We start from the raw sequence: 22,434 nt of genomic DNA, 5'->3' as shown, positions 1-22,434 counted from the left end.
TTTAGAGCTAAAAGTTTAAGAACAAACTTTTCTTGGCTTTCACTATTTTAACAATACTACCGTTGTTTCACTAAAACCGTTACTTTTTTTTTTATCAGTGTTAAACTATGTGCAACTGTCTTTTCTGTGAAACCTCCAACCATTTCTCCCAGTGAGTTTCTACACCCAGTACTTTCTGCAAAATAGGGAGCATGATGGTTTGACAGCCCAATTTTTCTTTGCAGCAAAAAGGTGATGGCCACCTGCCTGTACTCATTGAGTCATGCTGTTCTCCTAGAGCCACGATTGATCCGTGTGTAATACAGTCCTCGAGGGGAGCCATATTGCACCCACTGAACCTGGGATATTATACTTAGGAGAGTTTTCTCACCATAAAGTATGACTTATCGCCAAACATCAAAACGAGTGAAAGCCTTTTCTACTGTGAAAAAAAGCAGCAAAAACGAAAATTATATCATCTAAACATTTATAAGCAGCTAATATCAAATGTCTTGTAAAGAAGACAAAGGAAAATGCATGTGTGATCCAAAAGGACAAAGCATCCAATGTTAACAAAGCATACATTTAATGTGTATTTCGATCTTTGCACCTTTTTATTTGTCTTTCTCTGCTAGCTTGTGGCCACCAGAGATTAAGGTGCTTGTAAACCTGAACACTTTGGTGCTGATCTATTGCTGAGCTGATGGCTGCAGACGCAGCAAACAAGACATTTGGAACATAACAAAATTGTATATCTGATATAAATCATTGCCCTATATGTCAATGGGGACATTGTATTGGGGGGAAAAATAAATTATGGTTACTCTGTGGGTTAGCACTGTGGCAAACTCAAACTCCAGGTGAGAAACGGATTGAATCATCGAGAGGAAGAGTCTGCAAATGGCTGAGCATAGCAGCAGAGCATCCAAATAGGGGATTGCTGCTGTGAAAATAACTCAGTTTGACTTTATGCCATCTTGTCCCGTCCCTAACACATCCATAAGTAATGAAATCTGTCTCTCCTGACACCCAGACTCATTTTAGACATAGGCTGTAGATATTGTTGTCATGTCACAACCCAGCGGGGGTGACTCATCGTCTACTTAACTCTAGAGTCTGGCTGAAAAACAAACTTTGCTGAAAAATGATTTCACCTTGTTTGCCAAATAGCTGTGAATTCGCACTGATTTGCTGTTGATTGATCAAGTAGAGATTAAATACCTTGCCGAGAGGCGCAGTCCACGCATTCATCTCTCTGAGGCGACTGCTGGTGGTTCAGCTCTCTCCTGGCACTTCAGTTTCTACATCTCTCTCCACAAAAGACCTGTTATCATCACAAAGGCACACACACGGAGGAAAAAGCCTTATTTCATTTATCAGTGCCTTGAGGATAATGATAGGAGAGAATTAGAGGACATATCTCCCCCTCTGTCTTTATTTCTTTGTCTGCTTCCCTGACAAGAGTTGTTTCTGACCTTAGCAACAACCTGCAGCAACCTGTTTCACAATCTGTCTCCCTTTACTGTATGTGTGTGTGTTTGTGTGTGTGAGTGAGTGTGTGTCTCCATCCCTCTCAGCCCTCTGCTATTACCGCTAACTACTCCAGGCCACAGTACTTCAGGTATTGATTTTTCCCCTTGTTCATTCTATCTCTCTATCCCCTTAAAACCACTCCCTTGAGATGGTGTGTGTGTGTGAGAGAGAGAAAACGTGTGCTTTCAAATAGGTTTTGTTGTGTGGACCACTTTTAGTTTAAGAACACACTTTCTGGTCACTTTCTAAACTACATTTGGCTTCTTGTTTTTGGCCAAGCATCTGCCCCTCTTTTTGACATGGATGTTTGGATGGATGTGTATTTTTCTAGTTCAGCTGTGAAATCTCACTAATCTTGAATAAATTTCCATTCGCAGAGGTCCTCGCAGGTTTTGAAATGCAAATATGTGATTTTATGAAGGTACTTGGAAAATCACACACATAAAAACATCTTTCTTTGGGTTAAATGGTACAATTATTCAAACCATCTGAGTTTGAATTTGCTGTGTATGTGTGAAGACACACTTAAAGCAAACATGTTTATTTTACTTTTGGTATAAAAAAAAATAAGTGTGCAAAAAGGCTTGAACCACTCTCATTTCTTTATATTTTTCTAGGAAAATAAGAGATGGATTCAGATGTTTACTGAAATATACAGCTGTAATCAGACATACAAATGCAGCATAAATGACAAAAACAAGCTTGGCAGTCAATATTTGGTATGTCCACCTTTATTCTTTAACACATTTGACACAGCCTGAACTCCTTTAAGCAAAGCTAATTTAAGTGGCTTCAGGAATAGTTCTCCAGACTTCGTGAAGGACATCACAAGGTTCTTCGGATGTTGGCTGATTTTTGTTGTCAGTTGTCAAGATGATTCCACACTGTTTTAATAATGTTGGCCAATCCATGACTGAGTGTTTTATTGTGTGTTTTTCTGTCCGAGTATGCTTGTAGTGCATTGGCAGTGTGTTTGGGATCATTGTAATGTTGAAAAACGTGGCCACTGGTAATCAGACACTTTCCAGATGGCATTGCATTGCGGATCAAAATCTGATGGTACTTTTCTGAACCACAACCATCAAAACCGAACCAAAAACCTGTTGCTGCTGATTTTCAGTTCAGTTCTTGTGTAATCCGGTATACTCTCTGGGGATCTTGCCCTTTGGCCGCGAGGGTTCTGACTGGGGCATCCCTCCTTCTTCTGGTGTGGGCACACAGTTGTCATTGAGATGTGTATCCTTGGGTCTTCAGTACTGTCTTGGGCTGCAGATGGCCTGAGCCCCCTGGGTCTTTCTCCATGTCTCTGGCTCCTGGTGGGCTTTGTTGCACCTTCACACCCTCATTATCAAGTATTTCATCACAAACACACACACACAACACAGCAAGACTGTTGGTTAGTGCATGTATTTTTTTTTTCACTTTTCAGGTGCTTTTCTTTTGATGTGTTTTCTTACAGGTCCTCTTGTTATTATATTTTTACCTATTTTACCCCTTTTTCCTTGCTATTTTTCTTCAACTCTGACATTGCCGTGTTACAAGTGCACTCATGTGAATAATAATAATAGAAATCAATAAAGAAAGAAAGAAAAGAAAAGGACAAACACAACAAGAGGAGCCTACAGAGAATCTATGGAGCTCATCTTTGAAGAGCAAATATGCTTAGCACAATGATGCATTCAAATCCTGATTCTGACTCTGCAAAATCTGCCGGTCTCGACCAATGACTGTACAGGTTACAAAAAGACTACAATATGTACAAGGAAGTCTGAATAAAAGGTGACTCAAGACTTTTTTTTCCAATTTTATAATAACTAGCTAAAATACGTATACATGGATTGTTTGTACAATAATGTTGAATTGAACTTGAAATGAGTTACTATTTCATGTAATGACATAAAATGTCCAGAAGATGGAGGCAGAGGGCTTTGTTTTGTGTTATGTGGTAGGCGTGAGTCATGGGTTGAAGGAGAGGGTGGGTTTACATCAAGGTTCTTATCTGCTCTCTTTTTTTTTTCATGGTGGTGATCGACAGGCTGAAAGTTGAGGTCAGGCAGGTCACAAACGACAATGTGATCTGTAATGAGAGTAGCGAGCAGGTTGAAGGGCCCTGGAGAGGTCGAGATGTGCTCAGGAGAGAAGGTGAATGAAAGCCAGTAGCAGCAACACAGAATACATGTGTATGAATGGTGAAAGGTAAAGCTACAAGTAGTAGAGACAATGAAGGTGGATGAGTTTAAAAACCTGGACTCAACCATCCAAAGCACCAGACAGTGCACCACAAGAAAGGTGAAGAAGAAGTGCAGGTGGAGTAGGTGGAGGTGAGTGTCAGGGCTCATTTGAGACAGAATGACTGCAAAAAAAGAGAAAGGGAAAGCCTGGAAGATGGTAGGGAGAGCTGCTAAGATGTATGGCTTGGATACAGCAGCATTAACCAAAATAAAAACAGGAAGCTAAGCTGGAGGTATCAAATCCCCAAAGCTGAAGATGTTTAGGTTTTCAGTGGAAATGAGCTCTATGGAAAAGATGAGAAATGAAAAATCTGGACATAGACCTCTGATGTTGGAGTCAGTCTTCCAGTTTTGAGGTTACAAGTTCTAATGCTTCTATTTATACTGAAATCAGTTTGCACTTTGCATCATCATTATCATCATCATCCTTACCTCGTAAATCTGCTCGTTTTAGCAGCAGGAAAGTGTCGGGGTAAAATCAAACATCTTTGGAGCAACTGACAGGGTTTGAATTCCTGCTCAGAGTATGCAGAGTATGGGGGCGGCAGGCGAATAAGAATTCTGTAGTAGTTTCGCTATCCTCTGGGGGGCAGTAAAGCGCTTTAAAGGCACATGTGACAAAATAACATTAAAAGAAGAAGCTTCTTCCTGGAGGGAATTTTTGTTTGGTAATATCAGTCTGCGTGAATTTTGAGACACCGAAACACGCAGTTTTGGTTTATGGAGTAATATATTGTGCACTTTCTTAAACTGTAAGATTTTTTACTCATTCTGTTCAAGAAAAGGCAGGCGGTGTGTTTTTACCTGTTGGCACTTTTTGAACGGAACATGTAGGGAAAAGTCGATGATTGTCGTTGTAAGTTGGCTAATAAGGATAACGTTACTAACTGTTGGAGAGAAAGAAATTAGACATGAAACATTAGCCCGCAGCTTTGTAACCTGAAATGTGTAGTTAGATCTGTAGGGATTTCACGGTTTTTAAAACGGAAGGGCAGTTAAGTTACCCAACAGTATTTTAAAATGTTAAAGTTGATCTTAAATCTGCAGTGTTGACTTGGAAAAGTAGAGCCAATCAACACAACATATATCAACATTTGCTGTAGTGCATATTTACAGTGTTTTGTGTTTCGTTAATACTGTCACTTATTTTTGTTCCTCCTTTCATTGTCTTAGGAAAGTAATGAGTGGACAGGATTCCAGGAGAGGCTCTTCTAGAGGAGGCAGGGGAGGATGGAGAGGAGGGAGTGGAAGTGGTGGTGGCGGCGGTGGATGGAGAGGAGGGAGTGGAAGTGGTGGCGGTGGATGGAGAGGAGGAGGTAGTGGTGGTGGTGGTGGATGGAGAGGACGAGGTAGTGGTGGAGGATGGAGAGGTAGACCATGGAGAGGAGGATCCGGAGGAGGTTGGAGAGGTGGAGCAGGAAACCATACCTACAGAGCGCAGAGAGGTGAGTTTCTGACAGTGTTTTTTTTGTAAGAAACCATTAGTAGAACTATATTTTTCTTTTTCTATTGAAAAAAGACGAGGTGAATACATGCTACATATTAGAGTTACTGCTTTGTCTAAAAAAAACCACACATTTGTGGTTGTGCAATGAATGAACAGCTGCAACAAAATAACCAACTGCTCAACTGTCTCTTCAGTCCTTTGTCAAACTACTCTTGATGCATTGTGTCCGTACAAAGGATGGACACTCTACTTCACAGATGGTATGTGTGCATTAATGGGTCCCTGTCACACTGTTACAATGGAAACTTTAGAAAGACGTCACATTTAATAGTCAGGATTATCTGTCTTTGTCTGTGCCCGTAATCTCCATGTCTTTTTATGTCCAGGATTTATAGAGAGTGGACCTAATGTGGAGAAAATCAAAGTGTTTGAGAAATATTTCACTTCCAGGATTCATCTGTTTGACAAGGTTCGTCAGATGAGCTCAGTGCACAACACACTGGCTCTTTAAGTTATCATTTGTCACAGCAATGGCACTACTTGGTGGCATCCTACTAAGAGACTTAATATGTTTTTGTTCCTTTAATTTCTCATCCATCTATATTATTTTCTTTGTCTGTTTCCATGTCACTTAAAGTGAACTTTGTTTTTGTGTACAGGATGAAATTGAGCGTCAGGGAAGTGTCCTGGTTGATTATGCTGACTTGATTGCAGACAAAACTGTGCGTCAGGCACTTCCTGACATAGTCACACAACTGAAACAACAACCAGAGGTGATGCTGAACTGTTTGGGACTGGCTATTCACCAGGTACACGCACAAAAGACCCTACCACACATTTTATGCTAGCGGGATGTTACAGTCTTAATGATGTTCATATTATAACAAATGCTCAAATTCTCAGTCTCTCTCAATCTAAAAACCCCAAACCCTGACTGAAAACTGTCTGCACATCATTCAGGTGTTGACTCTGGATTTGGAGAAGCAAGCTGCTGAGCTGCAAGAGGAAGAGTTTCCTGTTGCTACACCAGTCATCAATATTCCCCATATTAGTGCGAGGTATTTCATTCGGTGAAGAATGAGTTGTTTTCTTGACAGCCACTTTGAATGACAATAAATACGGATGACTGCATTTGTGTAAATTACCTGCAGGCTCTATAACTATGAGCCACTGACTCCACTGCGAATGTTACGTGCCAGTGTGTTTGGCCGGCTAGTTTGTGTGAAGGGAACAGTGGTGAGAGTGAGCAGTATTAGACCGCTATGCACCAGGTTGGCCTTCAGGTGTCGGACCTGCTCGACCACACTGTCTCTGGCTCTGCAGCATGGGAAATACACTACACCTACCAAAGTATGTACACGCACACTTATACGCTAACTTTTTTCTGCAACTTTCTTCCTGTACATAAAGGCTGTAAGTTAAATTGTATGCATGCATATGGCGTTCTTGTCAGCATTCACACATCTCTTGTTTGTGTTTTATCACCTAGTGCGGAAAGCCAGACTGTCGCAGTCATACCTTCATCCCTATCCGCAATTCTCCTCTTACACAGACTGTAGACTGGCAGATCATCAAGTGAGTATATCATGTACAGTGAAAAACTACAGTAAGACATAGCTAACAAAAATGGTTGTTGCAGTTGTTATTTGAGAGCGGGAAAGGATGCCATGTACTGATATCTACTGATATTTAACAAATTTCCCACCTGTGGGACTAATAAAGGTTATCTTATCTAAATGTACATGTAAAAATGCATGAAAGCTCCTCCAAAGAAAAGCCTTTCTGTTGCATGTATTTTTGAGGTATATACAGCATGTCCGTAAACTACTCTGTTGCCGGTCCATATTATAATCACCCTAACCCCAGGTCACTTACATTTAATTTTAAGTTGATTCATGAAGAATCTTTGTATATAAGTTATCAGTCATTTATATTAAGGGACTTTACCTTTTGTTTTTTTGCTTGTATTATTTAGTGTGTACCATTTACTGTGCATATGTGTGTAGTTTTCATGTGTCACTCTGGACATTGTGCTTTATCAGCAGTTCACAGATATGAAGTATTGTCCTTAAAGGTCACATCTCGTGTAAATAACCTTTGTCATGAATCCCTGATCAATTGAATTTGAATTATTTTGTGCCACTTCAGGGTGCAGGAGTTGATAAGTGGAGAGCAGAGGGAGACTGGACGAATCCCACGGACAGTGGAGTGTCACCTGACCTCTGACCTCTGTGACAGCTGTGTACCTGGAGACACTGTTACTGTGACAGGGATAGTGAGAGTTAGCAATGATGGTACAAAAACACACATTCTGATCATTGTGAAAAGTTAAGCCAAAGAAATACCGGTGCAGTCTCTAATTCTAAATGTGTAGTGAATTATAAAAAATGTCTCAACTAAATCAAGCATTTATTCAACAAAAACTCTAAGCCTTTGAAGTTGGAGTTTGCTGGAAGAAGTGCCCTCCTACTTAGACATCAAACATAGTTTGACTGTGCTTTTTAGGTCCAGGCAGTTCTAGAGGAAATAAGGATCAGTGTATGTTCCTCCTCTACATTGAAGCTACTTCTGTCAGCAATACAAAAGGTATTCTCTTTGAGACCTTCACATTTATATTAATAGGCTTTAGTCTTTTAAGTATTTAATGAACTGGAACTTTTTCTAAATATTTAGGCAAGCAGTCCAAGATGGGAGGTCAAGGTTCAAGCGGGACAGTTGAAGATCGCTGTGGTGGGGAAGAGTTCAGTCTGAAGGAACTGTATGCTATTCAGGAGATCCAGTCACAGCCTGACTTGCTGCGACTTATAGTGCAGTAAGATGATTACTTACTGCATTTAATGCAGCTACCTAGTTTCATGTAGTATTGTTCTAAGAGTTATCGCAGCATCTATTTATTAAATTTTTGTCCAAACAATGGTGTTTGAATGGTATGGCGATGAGTCAATTTTAACAATTTAATCTCAAGTTATCTAGTTAGCTTGATTATTTATTTTATTTTTGTCAGGATTTAGAACTATAAAATTCTTCAGTCATCCAAAAATGTACTTTTTGATGATGATGGCATGCTACTACTGCACATCAACATATTTTAACTAATTGCGTCCACTTGTTTTTACAGCTCTTTGTGTCCTGTCATCTACGGCCATCTGGTGAGTTCCGCAAGACTGAGTACACTAACAAGCTTTTCATTAGAAATTACTACTTCTTTCCCGTCAGGGCTCACATCAGCGGATCGTCTAACTCCATCTCATCCTATCACTAATATCATCCTCTGTCATCCCATCTGTTTGTCCTCCTTTGCTATATTCATGATCTATCTCCATGATCTTCCTCCTTTGCTCCTGCCTGGCAGCTCCATATTCGGTATCCATCCAGTGTATCTACTCTCTCTTCCCTGTCCAAAAGATCTCAACCTTACCCCTCTAACTTTATCTCCAAAGTGTTTGACCTGAGATGTGTCACTGATATATTCATTTCTACTCCTGTCCATACTGATCACTCCCAATGAAAACCCAAACCCCTTTGGCTCTGCCTTTCTCTGTCATGGTCTCCAAACCATACATTATAGTTCAAAGTAGTTTTCACTACAACTTGTAAACCTTGCCTTTCACTCTTGCTGCTGTCCTTCTGTCACAAATCAGCCCTGACTCCATCCACTCCACCCTGCCTGCACTCTCTTCTTCACCTCTCTTGTACTCTGTCCATTGCTTCGGATAGTTGACCCGAGGTATTTAAACTCCTCTGCTTTAACTACCTCTACTTTTATCAGTTTCACTGCTGCTAATGAGGTCTTACTTGCAATGCTAAAGTTTAGTCTAACATCTTATGTCTCGTGTAATTCTTGTGTCTTTGTGTATCTGCAGCTGGTGAAAGCTGCCCTTGCTTTGGTTTTGTTTGGAGGCAGACAGAAACAAACAGGCAAGAATAGCATTCCAGTGAGAGCAGACCCCCACATCCTAATAGTGGGAGACCCCGGACTGGGAAAGAGTCAGATGTTACAGGTAACTTAGAGGACTTTGCGTAGAGAAATGAATACTAATGTCATGTCAACAGCGCTATGTTGATGACTCATAAGCTGAGACTGTGTATTGTGCTGTGTATTTCCTTTTTGAAACTTTGATATGTTCTTCTTCGACCTAGTACTATGCTCTACGTTTGTCTTTTACTCTGCATAGGCAGTGTGTAACGTGGCTCCCAGGGGTATCTATGTTTGTGGCAACAGTACCAGCACCACAGGTACAATGTGTTAAAGTAGAAAACTTCTTAACTAATTTGTTATACAGTAGTCATTAAGTATTTGGTTAAATATAGTCAAATTAGCAATGTGATCTTTACAGTTTTTCTGTTTTTCTTTAGGACTCACAGTAAGTTTATCTCGAGATGCAGGAACAGGGGATTATGCTCTGGAGGCCGGTGCTTTGGTTTTGGCAGACCAAGGTGGGAAATTTGTTTTTAAGCATATTTTAATGTGCTGTGAACATAAAACATTGCGACCTGTTCTAGTGGCTTTGAGGTAATTGCACTTTGGTATCTAGCCATATTTCTTAAAAAAAACATGTATAAAGTATTATTTATATTTCTTTTAACTTCACAGCATCTTCCACAAAGTATTCCTCCACTGCTTTGACCACTTTCACTTAGTTTGCCAGGCTCAAATTATCAGACAAGCCTTTCAGCCTGCAGGGGAATCTTTTTGCTTCACATGTGTCACAGTTAGTTGCTTGCGTTTCTTTTTTACTTGTTTATTTAGGTCTTTGCTGCATTGATGAGTTTGACAAGATGGGCAACCAGCAGCAGGCTCTGCTAGAAGCAATGGAGCAACAATCTGTGAGTCTGGCGAAGGCTGGTATAGTTTCCTCTCTGCCTGCTAGAACCTCAGTTGTGGCTGCTGCAAACCCAGTTGGAGGACATTACAACAGAGGCAAAACAGTCTCTGAAAATCTGAAGTAAGTTAAAGATGGAGGATACAGCAGATTGTATAGTATGTGACTTGTATTTACATTTGTGTACTCTTTTTCTGTATAGAATGGGATCAGCTCTCCTCTCTCGTTTTGATGTTGTCTTCCTGCTCCTGGACATCCCAGACGAGTCACATGACCGCCAGCTGTCGGAGCATGTCATGGCGAATAGGTCCGGGAGAGGCAGAACCAGCAGTGCCACAGTTACCAGAAATAACACTGAATTACAGACCTCAATCCTATTAGAGCACTCTGACATGCCACTGTCCGAACGTTTGCAGGTAAAGATGCGCTGTCTGCTCTCAGCGCACACGGATCACAATGATATCACACAAAAGCAATTGTTTTCAGGCATTAAGTGTATATTTTTCTAGATCCCTGCAGGTGAAAGTATAGACCCCATTCCAACGTGCCTTTTAAGAAAGTACATCAGCTACGCTCGTCAGTATGTCCGTCCCAAACTCTCTCCTGAAGCAGCACAAACCCTTCAGGAGTTCTACCTGTCACTGAGAGCTCAGGCAAACCCTACTGATGCCACACCAATCACCACACGACAGCTGGAGTCATTAATTAGACTAACTGAGGTAGGTTTGGATAGCGGTGCATTCTCTCAACACACCTGGCAAAATGTGATGGATGAATACACAAAGTAAAAATACAGTTTTGGGGAACAGAAGGGATCAGTTTCCTGCTGGTGTCTCATGGTAGCTGTTTTTGTGTAGGCAAGAGTCAAGTTGGAGCTGAGAGAAACAGCCACTAAGAGTGATGCTGAGGATGTTGTTGAGATCATGAAACACAGGTAAGCCGAACAATCGATGCTCACAGCTTGTAGGCAATAGCATTTATAAATGTAGGAAAATGAAATGCATTTTCTGTCCTTTCAGTTAGCTGCTGCCTTTGATGACACATTACCTCATTTGAAGTATTGATCAATTGCTCCAAGGTGCCAGGAGCAACACCATTATAGCGCAATAGTTGTGAGGGCTCTAAGCATAAAAGTAAAAATAAAAATCATTGCTCAACACTTGTACCTCTTATGTCGTGGTTTGTGCTTGTTAACTAGCTGATTAAAGCCAAGCCTTTCCACCATGTTACTGCATCAGTAATTTGCATCCACCATTTGCTTATTGTCATATGGACAATATTGGACTAATGTAACCCTCTCCATCCATAATAGTGTCATGTGGAGCGGAGCTAGCAATGCTCAGTTGAGTCATCTGTTTGCTCTTGAGTTCCACATCGCCAGCTGCTCCTCCTCCTTTGCAGTCTGGTTGTTCTCAATGGTGTTTTTGCCTCAAACACATTTGTTGTTTCCACCAGTTTTCTTGCATATTTTGCAAAGTACTGTGCTTTGTTGGAGGTTGTTGAAGTAGCTCCCTTTCTAGGAACTAAATTGTAATAGAAGACTGAAACAGCTCTTACAGTCAGACATGCTTGGACTTGTTTCACTGGGGAACATAAATACATGGTGTTGCTATTGCAGGGATACGGTATACAACACTTTAATATCACAGAAAATACATACTAGTAATAATGTGCACAGTATGATAGGCCAAAGCCAACTCTAAGATGATAAGTGTTAATATTTTTGTTAAATAATATTCACAATATTAATACGTCTGAATTGCTCACACCTGCATGTAAATTTCTCTCTCCTTCGTTTTGTGGGTCTTGTTTTTCAGTCTGGCCAACACGTATTCAGATGGTCTCGGCAATCTGGACTTTGAGCGCTCTCAGCTCGGGTCTGGTATGAGTCAGCGCAGTGCTGCAAAACGACTGGTCAATGCACTGCACCAGCACGCTCAGAGGACCGGTCAGAAGCAGTTCGACGTACAGACGCTTCGATCCATTGCCGACAGAGTGAACGTTAAGGTGAAAGCACTGAAATATAAAATAATAAATAATAAAAATACTGTGTCTGATTTACAGTATAAAGCAAAGACACAAACATTAATAGTGTTCTCTCACCATTTGTGAGCAATTACTTTGGATGTCATCATGATACAAAAACTTTATTAAAGGAAAATAGGAAAAAGGTATCGACTTGTTTAAGCTCTTTGTGAATAAAAATGCAAAAACAAACATTAGAAAAGCATGTGGAAGATTTAAAGATATACAGACACTGCTTTAGCCAATATGTAGACCACATCAGCAAGGGTTAGAACTCTTGATTATCCCAAAATGAAATAAAACTCCAACTCTAAATGTTTTATCAAACACAGCACATCTTTAATGGTGCCTTACTGACTGAAATCGGTCAGATATTGTGTACAATACTTTTGATTTTTACACAAAGCTTTGTACCTAATATAGAGAAGATTTTCCAAAACCTTTATATTTTGCCTTTTGTAACTATACACAGGTTGGCTTCCCCCTCCTCACCACAAACCTTAGTGATTTCATACTTAAACATGAATGAAAACAATATGCTCAATTGCATTAAATGTATAATTCTTAATTATATTAAGTCAATCATTAATTCTTTCTAGGTGATGGATTTCGAAGGCCTCTTGAGTTCCCTGAATGAACAAGGTTTTCTGCTGAAGAAAGGGCCCAAGCTGTACCAACTGCAAACAATCTAACTTCTTACAGCTTTCACAGGCTCAAACCTGCAGACTTTATCAAAAGGTCGATCATTGGACCATGTTCTGTAAAAAGCAAAAGAAATGGAGACTGCAGTTTGACCATTAGAAGAGATAGAAAAAACCACGAACAACAAAAACAAGGCTGAAAAAAAAAAGGAAATACTGAAACTTGATCTTTACCGCTACCACAGCTTCTTGTAAAGACAATATCCCACTAACCAGAGAAATGTTAGACTTGAGATTGATATATTGTCTTAACATTTCATTCATAATCCAGATAAAGATAGATTTTCAGAACCGGGCAACCCTTAGTTTAAGCAAAGTTGCAAATTTTGCCTTTAAGTTACACAACTTTGTCTAAACTGAATATGAAAGAAAACTGATTACTTACCATTTTTTTCTACAAATACTTAAAGAATACTTCAGAAGAATGAACATAATATGTATATGATGTTTATGTAAGCTTGTCTGTGGTTATATTTTAGAGAAGGCACTAATATAACCCCGTCAACCCATAATAGTGTCATAATAAGCTGCCCTTGTATTATAAAATTTCTTATTTTTCTGAAAGATTGACTTCAGTATTGGGTGTCCTGTTGGATGTATAGTATTTGCTTTTCATTTTTGTCTTAAACATACGTTCATGGTTACGTTCTGTCTCTCTGCGGTGCACTTTATTAAATGATGTGGAACAATCAGCCTTTTGTTTGTTGTTGTTTTTTGATTTGTTTTTACAAAAAGGGAGGTAGTGAAAATGCTTTTAATTTGTAATTCAAAAGACTAATACGCTAAATATTTACTTATTATTTAAGAAATTGTTACAATTTATTAACGACAAGTCCGACTATTATCTGATTTTTCTATCTCTTGATACACCACTTATTTAAATAAGCGACTCTCTTTTTAAATTAAAAACGCTGAAGGAAAGTAAGTTTTACGACATCATGTACCGTATCGATTTACGGCAACATGGCAGCCTGCTGGCTCGATGAGGGTACCCGTCGGCTCTGACCATCAGGGTCTTTAACTTCACGATGAACTCGCGGGGAAACGGCACGAGGCCAGCAGGTCGGTAACGTAAGTCTCGTGAAGATGATGACGCTGTGTTTTCGGGGGATTTCTGCACCGCTGTGCCGCAACACAAACGTTCGTTGTCTGGTGTCCGCGCGGAGTGCGCCCGTGTGCCTACTGGAGCCCGTATCATGGCGGCTCAGATACACACCTGTCACGGAGTTCGCTAGGTTGAAACGACCTCAGGTGAGCGGCTCGTACCTCGCGAGACTCAAAGGGACAGACAGCCGTGTCGCGTGTTGGAGTGGGGTCCTCCAGCAGGGAAAGCAGACTCCATGGCACGTGCAAGGACCTATACCCATGACCCAGGGAGGTCACGAGCGGTATGCGGCCAGTTTCCGTTCTCTGCTGTCCCCGAGCGCTCGAGGACTGTGCAGTGGAAAGACCGACGAGAAGCCGGACAGTTCTACCGGAGAGGAGAGGGGTGACGCCGGCACGGTACCGGGACACGGACTGTTCAAGTTCAAAGAGCTGGTGAGTACAGAGGTGACAGGAGTATGAACTTCACAGAAGGGGGTAGGCACCGTAGATGCATGTTGTACAACAATTAATAAAGTGTAACTCATGTGTGTTCATCAGTTGCTGGCCAAAACGGTGCAATGGTTTATACTTTTAAAAGGAACAATGACCATAACATGACCAAAACATGAAGAAACACACAGTTGCTTAAGTAGAATTTACAATAGTGTAATCATTGGTCACACTAGAAGAGCTTTGTGGGTAATTTTCCACTGAAGAGGGAGCACTGGGCTTTGTTCCAGAAAAGAGAAACTGGATTTTTGTGTTTGTGAGCTATCCCAAACCCTGGGTCATTTACTGGCCCAATGGACTCTGTGAACCCAGAGGTTTAAATGTCAAGATTTTTTACAGTACGTTTCCTCGTAAAACAGCCTTATTAGGTTTAATGAATACAAGTCCACAAGTAAATAGTTTTTCCTGTACGTAAAAATGGCATGTTTAAAATACCCATCAGTCCATTTTCTTCCACTTGTTGCGGTGGGCTGGAGCCCATGTCAGCGGTCATAGAGGTTTATGGTCACAAGATTGTTGCGGGGATAACACAAAAAGAATGATAACCATTGATACTCACACCTAGAGCCAGTTTATAGAATCACCAATGAACAACGTTTTTGAAGCCAGAGTACCTGGAGAAATCCCATGCAGACAAACAACATGCAAACTCCACACATAAACTCTGCAGACTGGATTTAAACCCAGAACCTTCGTCCTATGACACAGCAGTGTTAACCGCCATATGACCCAGCTTAACATAAGCTTTTAATTACTAAATACCACTGTGACTTGAATGGTGTGGAAGGTTGTGGTGTAGGGATAAAAGGAGTTTTCAGTTATGAAGTAGATCTCCTGCAGTCTTAAATCGAGCTTTACTTGGTCACTATTGGGGTTTTTTGTCCTCTAGGAAAATTTAAGTTCTGTGACTGTAGAACAACAATATCACCAACTATTTTCTCCCCTACTGTTTTAGATGAATCGTAGTGATAAGTCACATTGGTACACGTTCATATTCCTTGGACCTGATAAAAAATGGAGTCTCTTATTTTTATTTAACTGTCACCATCTTGTATCCTGTTGTAGGTCCTCTACTCATAAGGGAAACAAATAAATCATTATTTAAAAAACTGTTTTAAAGCTAACTATTGCATTTGCCAACATAAAATTGATTTGAGTCATTAGAGAAAATATAAATTCCTGCCATTGGTAAATGTCATCTTATTTGTTTATAAGGCCAATGCAGAATCGATATATATTGCACACATTACTGAGAACAGCTGCTAGAAAAGATTTAGGCTGACTGATCTGAAGCAAGTTCTGTGATGATTTTTTTTTTCTTAATAGCTCTAGCTGTAAACTCTGTCGTAATATTTACTTATTTTTTTTCTTCAGTATGAGAATCCATGGACAATCCCCAACCTGTTATGTGTGTGTCGGATTTTGCTGGCTCCATTCCTTGGTCATCTGATCATCCAGCAGAAATTTCACCTCAGTTTGGCTCTGTTTGCGCTGGCCGGAGCTACTGACCTGGTAATCTACACATAAACGGACATTTACACTAAAGCACTTCCTGCACAGGTGTGTGGTTCCAGTCTGGAGTTGCATACCTGTACAAGGAAATCTTGTAAACTCATTTTCAGCTTCTGAGGATTGCAAACAGTTTTGGACATTTAACACATGTCAATGATGCACCTGTAAAAATATTTTTAAAAACGTGGTAGTTGAAATATTTACTATTTGTGTATCAAGTCAAGATCAAGATGCATGAGATGCAAATAAAGTTAATTAGGCTTTTAAATTGGGACTCACTGCATTCTGATCTGCCCCGAACCTTTTAGTTGTCTTACTTAGCTCAGCTTAGAAACTTGTACCACAATGAATTTACATCTTTATTTATTCATTTTTCTGTCTCATTCTCTCTTACTCAGTTGGATGGTTACATTGCCAGAACGTGGCCCACTCAAAAGTCGGCACTGGGCAGTGCTCTCGACCCACTGGCTGACAAGATTCTCATCAGTATTTTATATGTCAGTCTCACCTATGCTGAACTTATACCAGGTATAATACTCAGTGTATTTCTGTGTTTTCTTCCTGTCTCAAACAAGGATATAAGATTTTTAACTGTGGACTTCTGTTTCAGCTCCACTGACAGCTCTAGTGATTTTCAGAGACATTGGTTTGATAGCTGCTGTCTTCTGGGTCAGATACAAGACGGTACCTCCACCGGTGAGACATATCATTCTAAAAAACTAAACTTTAACTGAGGATCTTCTATTTAAATGCCATGTAGACACTCAAATTTCAAGATATTTTCATGTGCACTGTACAGAAGTTTGCTGCAGCTAAACTGTGGGTGCAGCAGATGGTGCTTGCAATGTAGTCCTCACTGCCAAAAATGGCACAGTTGATTTTAGTAATTATATTATTTATACCCATCCATCCCTGTATTTATAATGCATTTTAATTGAAAGGAAGCACTTCGAGAGTGCAACCCTCTGTCAAGGCAGCGCGCTTGCTGAGTATATTTACGTTCAAACAATAATATTTTATTTTGTATATATTTATTTTGGTTTCTTTGTTCTTTTTAAGCATACTTTAAGAGGTTTATAGTGCAGTAAACAGAGGTTTACTTTGATTACTCAGATATTATGTAAGAATAGAAAATATGTATTGATTTGTAAGTTGAAAAACATGAATAAATAAATCTATATAACAATTTATGTTGTCTTCTACCAAAAACATGATGAATATTGCTAAAGTAAATCTTAACTGCTCTTTACTATTTTGGGGCCACAGTGATTCTGGACTGCATTGTGAGTGTCTGTAATACTGAATCTACAGTTTCCTCCTCTTATTTCTGCAGGTGACCCTCACCAAGTTTTTTAACCCCTGCTATACTACTGCCCAGCTCAAGCCCACACTCATCAGCAAGGTGAGATGTACAACCATGCACTCTGCTCTTTACCGATTGGAAAAACTGTAGAAGACCTTTCACCATGAAGTGTTTGTAATGTAGTTTTACCTCTACACGTGTTAGGAGCACCGCTGATGTAGTTTTACAGAGTTTACTAATCTTTACACTCAATAAGCAAAAGTTACTAAACAATAAATGATTAATGCCTTTAGGCTACTCATCAGCACCTTTACACAGCCTGTTGTGCATCTTGCATCGGCACATTTCCTCATGCTTGGCGTCAAATTGGATGTCAGTTAAACTCTGTAAACATTGGATGTTTTTGAGGTAGACATTCAATGTGATGAGGATATGAACAAAGCTAGTTTGTGCCTGTTGTGTCCTCACCCTATCAACACCCAGATAATTAAAAAATTGTTTCATTTTTGTTTAAAAGACCTGTGCTTCAGTATTTCCCAATTTTGCACAGTTTATTTATCCAGGGTTTAATATTCATAACTTCAGCCAACATTCTCAAGTTATATGGTTTATTACTGCAGCCTATGTAAAATATGTAACTTCTCTTAAATACACCTGACACTGATTCATTCTATGTTTGAATCCACAAATAGCCTTTAAACAGTCTGAAATACTAGCATAATTTCATTTCAAATATGTGCAAAATTCTATCATGCCTTCATCTTTCTTTTCTGACTTTTATTTTATTCATGATTCATGTTCTTTTTCAATAGATTAACACGGCCATTCAGCTCTGTCTGGTTGCAGCTTCTTTGGCCGCTCCGGTCTTCCAGTATACAGACAGCATCCTGCTGCAGTGCTTATGGTAAACCACACGCTCCACATTATTTATGCAATCGCAGTTTCATCCACTTAGCTTTCATATCCAAAATGTCCTTTTCCTTTCAGTCTGGTGGTACAACCAAAAAAAAAAAAATTGTACAATGGATGCAAATGGTCTCATCTCAGTCAAGCACATAAATGCTGTTTGTTGCAGCACGTTGTTCAGGTTAAGTGTACTGACTCATTTCAGTCCGCACCTCAGAGTGAGCTTGAGTAGAAATCAGACCAATGACAAACATGTTGTGCCATAGTAACCTACATTTTTACAAATCTACTTCAGTGGACTGTTGAACTGAGCATCGTAATTGATTTACAAGCCTTACAGTTTGGATTACTGATATGAAACTATGGGCTTTTATTTAGTTAGATTTTAGAGTTGTAAGACAAATCTTAAATGCTTTTGTTTGCTGTGGTTGATTAAACAGACTATATCGAATATCTAAAGATAGTATATACAGTTATAATAAATTTTTCCAATTAAATCGAGTTTTAAGTTAAACAACAGGTTAAGAAATGAATGAGGGTAAATTACAGTTAAAGCTCATCATACTCTTTCTTTAGCCAATGTGTCTTTCTTCATAAGACCACTGGGGGCAGCATAGTCACACTTTCAAATTCAACACATTTAATGTTTATAACAAACTGGAGATTAATTCATTCCTCACCACAATAAGATAACAAATTCTATTATTCTTTTAATATTAATATAAAAATGATTTACCTCTCCTTCATCTTTTTTCTAACTTTGAAAGTATTTGGTCAAATTATTTTTAAGTGCAAAGTTTGGTGTGTATTACAGCACATGTCATTTATCATGTTGCAGGTATATTACAGCAGTGACTACAACTGCATCAGGTTATAGCTACTGGCACTACGGCCGCAAGACTGTTCAGGTGTTGAACACCAGATCACCGTCATAAACGCACCGAAAGCAGAACAAAAGCAGTCGCCCCAGAGACACTGAGCCCCAGTAAAAGGATGGACGATCGCCAGGAGCTCTAAGACCAAGTGGATGTGACAACCATACACATGTCACCATGGAAATGACACATGGAAACCAACTGAGGCCGCAGATGGTTTACTGCAACACTACAGAAACGCCTAACAGCAGTGGAGCCTGCAGACAGCATTCAGAGACAGGATAAAAACAGCAAACGCAAATATAGACCGTCCACCCACAACACGAAACAAGAGCTTCTGTTTATTTTTTCTTAGGTTTTCAATCAAGGGGTTGCAATGTGAACCTAATTATTGTCACATGATTGTCATTTTTACACAACTGTGATTTATGATTAAAAAGGAAATCTGCTTTCGTGTTTGTCCACGAGAATCTTTCGGATGCAGGGGATTTTTTTTTTCCTCAGGGAGGGGTAATCTTATGGGACACATGTGACAGCTGATCTATTTAAAACCAACAATCGGGGGATTAAAATTTGGGTGCGCGGTGAAATGACATCCTAGCTGGGCTCCACAGGCCCAGCAGATTCTCAGTCCTGATTCATTTAGTGCTGCTTTGAGCTTAAATTTGTCAAGGCCAATGCCAAGCTGCAGATTAGTATCCTTATTAAGGAATGTGGAGTCAATGATCCTATTATTACTTGAATAATTAATAAAAAGCATCAACTTTTAAATTGCTGCTATTAATCCAAACCTTCAAATTATCAGCTGTTGTGAGAACAAAACACCTCAGCTTTGGGAAAGGTGAGGATCCCATTTTATTATTTTCCTCATGTATTGTAGACAAGAAAATAAATAATAGGGACTGATTGCACACATTTCCTTTGCTTTTATGTATGTGTATCATTAAAAACCACAACAACTGCAGTGCTGTTTTCAAGTGCTTCCAGTCTTGGGATCAATATGCCTGATAAGCCAGAGGTTATGCAGAGGCCCGGGGAGAACGCGAGCCATTGCGGATGAACTCCTCAGGCGGTCGTATCTTACTCCACTGTGCATTTTTTTCCCTCAAGAAGAAAACTAGTGTGATGAGGGGAAACGAGAAAGCATAACCTTTTCATCTCCACCATTTATTTCCCAGCAATTTTCTGCACCACTTGGGTAATGCAGCTTCCTCGCCGAGCATGTGCTGATGACTGCCAGGCTTTTGCAAGTTGTTTTCATGGCCTTGAGTAGGATGTCTCCTCATTATATCTTCAGTGAATAAATTTAAACGATCCCATTTTAATATGAGACATCCGTCACCGAGAACAAATTGATACCTACGCTTATTAAAACACTGCTTAAAGAAGTTCTGCTGCTTTATATTTTTTTCCCCCAAAGTCTATATTTGATAAGACTAATTGGATGTGTACAGTATAATTTGGAAGTTGTTTGGTGCCCCACAGTCTTTTCATATAGTGTTTGGGAGAAGCTTTAATTAGTTATGCCTTTGAGATTAAAGATGGGGAAAACACACCTTCAAGCCCTCTGTGATGGACTTCAGTGAGATGCGTGTCATCGTGACTGACAGATATTGACAGCTGTTATTTACACGGTGATGGTTCTGTCAGTAAAGTGAGTCAGAATTTAGATTACAAAGAGCTAAAGATGAAAACTGTCTTCAGGATTTATTCTCAGTATAACAGCACCTCCGAGATGCCTTTAAAACATTTCTCAGGTTAAAAGGCAAAATCTTCCATCCAGCAATTATTTAGTGCTTTTACCCAAGGCTTGTCTGTCTGTCTTTCTTTCTTTCTCTTTTTCAAATATGATCTTCCCTTTGGAAATCCATCTCTTATCCCTTCAAATTCTTCCATCTCATTCAGGTTACTGGAGTCTAAATGACTCCTGGTCTGTTGCAATTAATCTTCTTGTCTAGACACACTTACAAAGAAATCAGTGCTCTTGTCTCAGAAAATGACTTTCTCACTTATTAAAGTAGAATTCACGGATTTGTATTTTCTGGCTTTGAGTAAAGGATCTTCCATTTACATTTTATGCAAAAACAAGTTTTTAAATAAAGTGAAAATAATGAGATTATTTAAGAACTATCAGGAGGTCATCTTCTGCAAGAACACAAACCAAATTATATAAAGAAAACACACAGTGGGGATTATTTTTCTTTATATACAATGGCTGACACCACTAATAAACAAAACTTTAGTCTGGCTACTCAACTCATTCACCTTGAACGAGAATAGTTTAAGTAAGCCACTGTAAGGCCTTTCTCAGCCACTAGATGGAGAAATGGCAAAGAAACGCCGACGGTGATTTTACATTAGTGTCAGTAGAGGCCTTGTTTGTATCATTAATGTGCAGTCAATAAATATTTAAAGACCTCAGCAATCAACTGTACAGTGATGTGATTATTTGAACAGATAAGCATTTATAATTAAAGGATTTAAGATAAGGTTCAAAAATAAGTTGACAATTTAGGTGTTTATATGTTATATATTTAACAATTCCTGTTTAAAGTCATATTCCTTAACTAGTGACTTTAAACAGGAATTGTTTAAAGTCACAGAAAGGATTTAAAAAATGGAAGGACAAAAAATAAACAATTTTTTTCTATAGCAAAAGTAGAAACTGGTGCACAGTTTGTTGCACTACAGCTATGAGCTCTAGTGTAACAGACAGACTTTTCCACTGTGAGACTCAAGAGAAAAGAGGGTCAGCTAAAAGTAGAAATATGTTAAATTATGTAAATTATGTTAGATTAACCAGATTACTCAGTTTTCTAAACAACAGAGCAGAACCTGACGGTGATTGCTAGTTAGGAATGGTGTGTTATTTTCTTTATTTTCTACCTGGTGCCACTCTCATTTTCTCCTTACTGCTCATCTTTTAGTTGATGCCAAAACAAACCTGTTCTTCAAAACTTAACAGGACACATTTGAGAAACTGTCACCTGGGACTATCCATGCTTAGTGAAGCCAGGTTCAAAACCTGCTGGAAAAACCAGTTAAAGAATCCCTCCAACACTCATACAGATGATTTAGTGATGGAGGCGAAAAAAGCCAAATGTGCCTTCACACTTCACAGCCCAGCTCTCCAAAACCCACAGACAGGCTGAATCACACTAACAAGGACAAACTTTGGATCTGTATGCTTGAGTCAGCACGGCCCTGCGGCTACCGCTCACTGTTTCAGTCAGCCCTGCATCAAGTGAGAAGTGAGAGGTATCCTCTGTCCTCCAGAGCTAAAGAAAGCTTTAGCTCTGCCCAACAACATCTCAACAGAGACTCCTTGTTTCCTGATGATTTTATTAGATTAGTTTCAAAACTGGTGAAATGGATGGATACATACATAATCCAAATCGTGCCGAGTCTAGGTATTTAAACCCAAGTGGAGGATGGCCGGTGATCCACTATTAATCATCCCATCCCATGAGCCAAGCTGTGAAGAAAGGCATGAGTCATTACTA

The 22,434-nt window shown here is 39.5% G+C and overlaps 2 protein-coding genes across 5 annotated transcripts; both read left to right on the top strand.

The window, feature by feature from the left end:
• The first annotated feature begins 4,370 nt into the window (after window positions 1–4,370).
• mcm8 (minichromosome maintenance 8 homologous recombination repair factor) lies at window positions 4,371–13,449 on the top strand. Of its 4 annotated transcripts, none has more exons than XM_085427474.1 (22): window positions 4,372–4,495; window positions 4,917–4,974; window positions 5,023–5,188; window positions 5,385–5,450; window positions 5,577–5,659; window positions 5,850–5,999; window positions 6,151–6,248; window positions 6,342–6,540; window positions 6,680–6,765; window positions 7,339–7,484; window positions 7,696–7,776; window positions 7,864–8,002; window positions 8,309–8,339; window positions 9,054–9,191; window positions 9,366–9,426; window positions 9,547–9,627; window positions 9,941–10,136; window positions 10,216–10,429; window positions 10,523–10,732; window positions 10,871–10,947; window positions 11,831–12,020; window positions 12,638–13,449. In XM_085427474.1, exons 2-22 carry the CDS (start codon window positions 4,924–4,926, stop codon window positions 12,728–12,730), a joined length of 2,556 nt encoding a protein of 851 aa, XP_085283600.1. In that variant the 5' UTR covers window positions 4,372–4,495; window positions 4,917–4,923; the 3' UTR covers window positions 12,731–13,449. The 4 variants fall into 4 exon arrangements, with proteins under 4 accessions (XP_085283598.1, XP_085283600.1, XP_085283599.1 ...); XM_085427473.1 differs by having other exon boundaries at window positions 4,397–4,599; XM_085427472.1 differs by having other exon boundaries at window positions 4,371–4,495; window positions 4,917–5,188.
• Window positions 13,450–13,680: 231 nt separating this feature from the next.
• Window positions 13,681–19,383, top strand: crls1 (cardiolipin synthase 1). Its single transcript, XM_085427476.1, has 7 exons — window positions 13,681–14,278; window positions 15,710–15,847; window positions 16,246–16,375; window positions 16,458–16,543; window positions 17,181–17,249; window positions 17,963–18,054; window positions 18,895–19,383. The coding sequence occupies exons 1-7, from the start codon at window positions 13,826–13,828 to the stop codon at window positions 18,989–18,991; spliced, it is 1,065 nt and encodes a 354-aa protein (XP_085283602.1). The 5' UTR covers window positions 13,681–13,825; the 3' UTR covers window positions 18,992–19,383.
• Window positions 19,384–22,434: the final 3,051 nt, after the last annotated feature.

Source organism: Rhamphochromis longiceps, linkage group LG13 (genome assembly GCF_057381845.1).
Source record: "Rhamphochromis longiceps isolate RC_006_pf linkage group LG13, R_longiceps_female_GT1.1, whole genome shotgun sequence".
NCBI lineage: Eukaryota > Metazoa > Chordata > Actinopteri > Cichliformes > Cichlidae > Rhamphochromis > Rhamphochromis longiceps.
The sequence above is the reverse complement of the archived record's forward strand: the minus strand, read 5'-3'. Positions and strand labels throughout refer to the sequence as shown.

What these genes read in the sequence shown, in the direction of transcription:
- crls1 (XM_085427476.1), top strand. Translation starts at nt 13,826, where the DNA reads ATGATGACGCTGTGTTTTCGGGGGATTTCTGCACCGCTGTGCCGCAAC. An exon ending in TGGCCGGAGCTACTGACCTG is followed by an intron (nt 15,848 to 16,245) that starts GTAATCTACACA and finishes TCTCTTACTCAG; the next exon opens with TTGGATGGTTACATTGCCAG. An exon ending in ATCCTGCTGCAGTGCTTATG is followed by an intron (nt 18,055 to 18,894) that starts GTAAACCACACG and finishes ATCATGTTGCAG; the next exon opens with GTATATTACAGCAGTGACTA.
- mcm8 (XM_085427472.1), top strand. Translation starts at nt 4,924, where the DNA reads ATGAGTGGACAGGATTCCAGGAGAGGCTCTTCTAGAGGAGGCAGGGGA. An exon ending in AGTGAGAGTTAGCAATGATG is followed by an intron (nt 7,485 to 7,695) that starts GTACAAAAACAC and finishes TGTGCTTTTTAG; the next exon opens with GTCCAGGCAGTTCTAGAGGA. An exon ending in CACTGTCCGAACGTTTGCAG is followed by an intron (nt 10,430 to 10,522) that starts GTAAAGATGCGC and finishes ATATTTTTCTAG; the next exon opens with ATCCCTGCAGGTGAAAGTAT.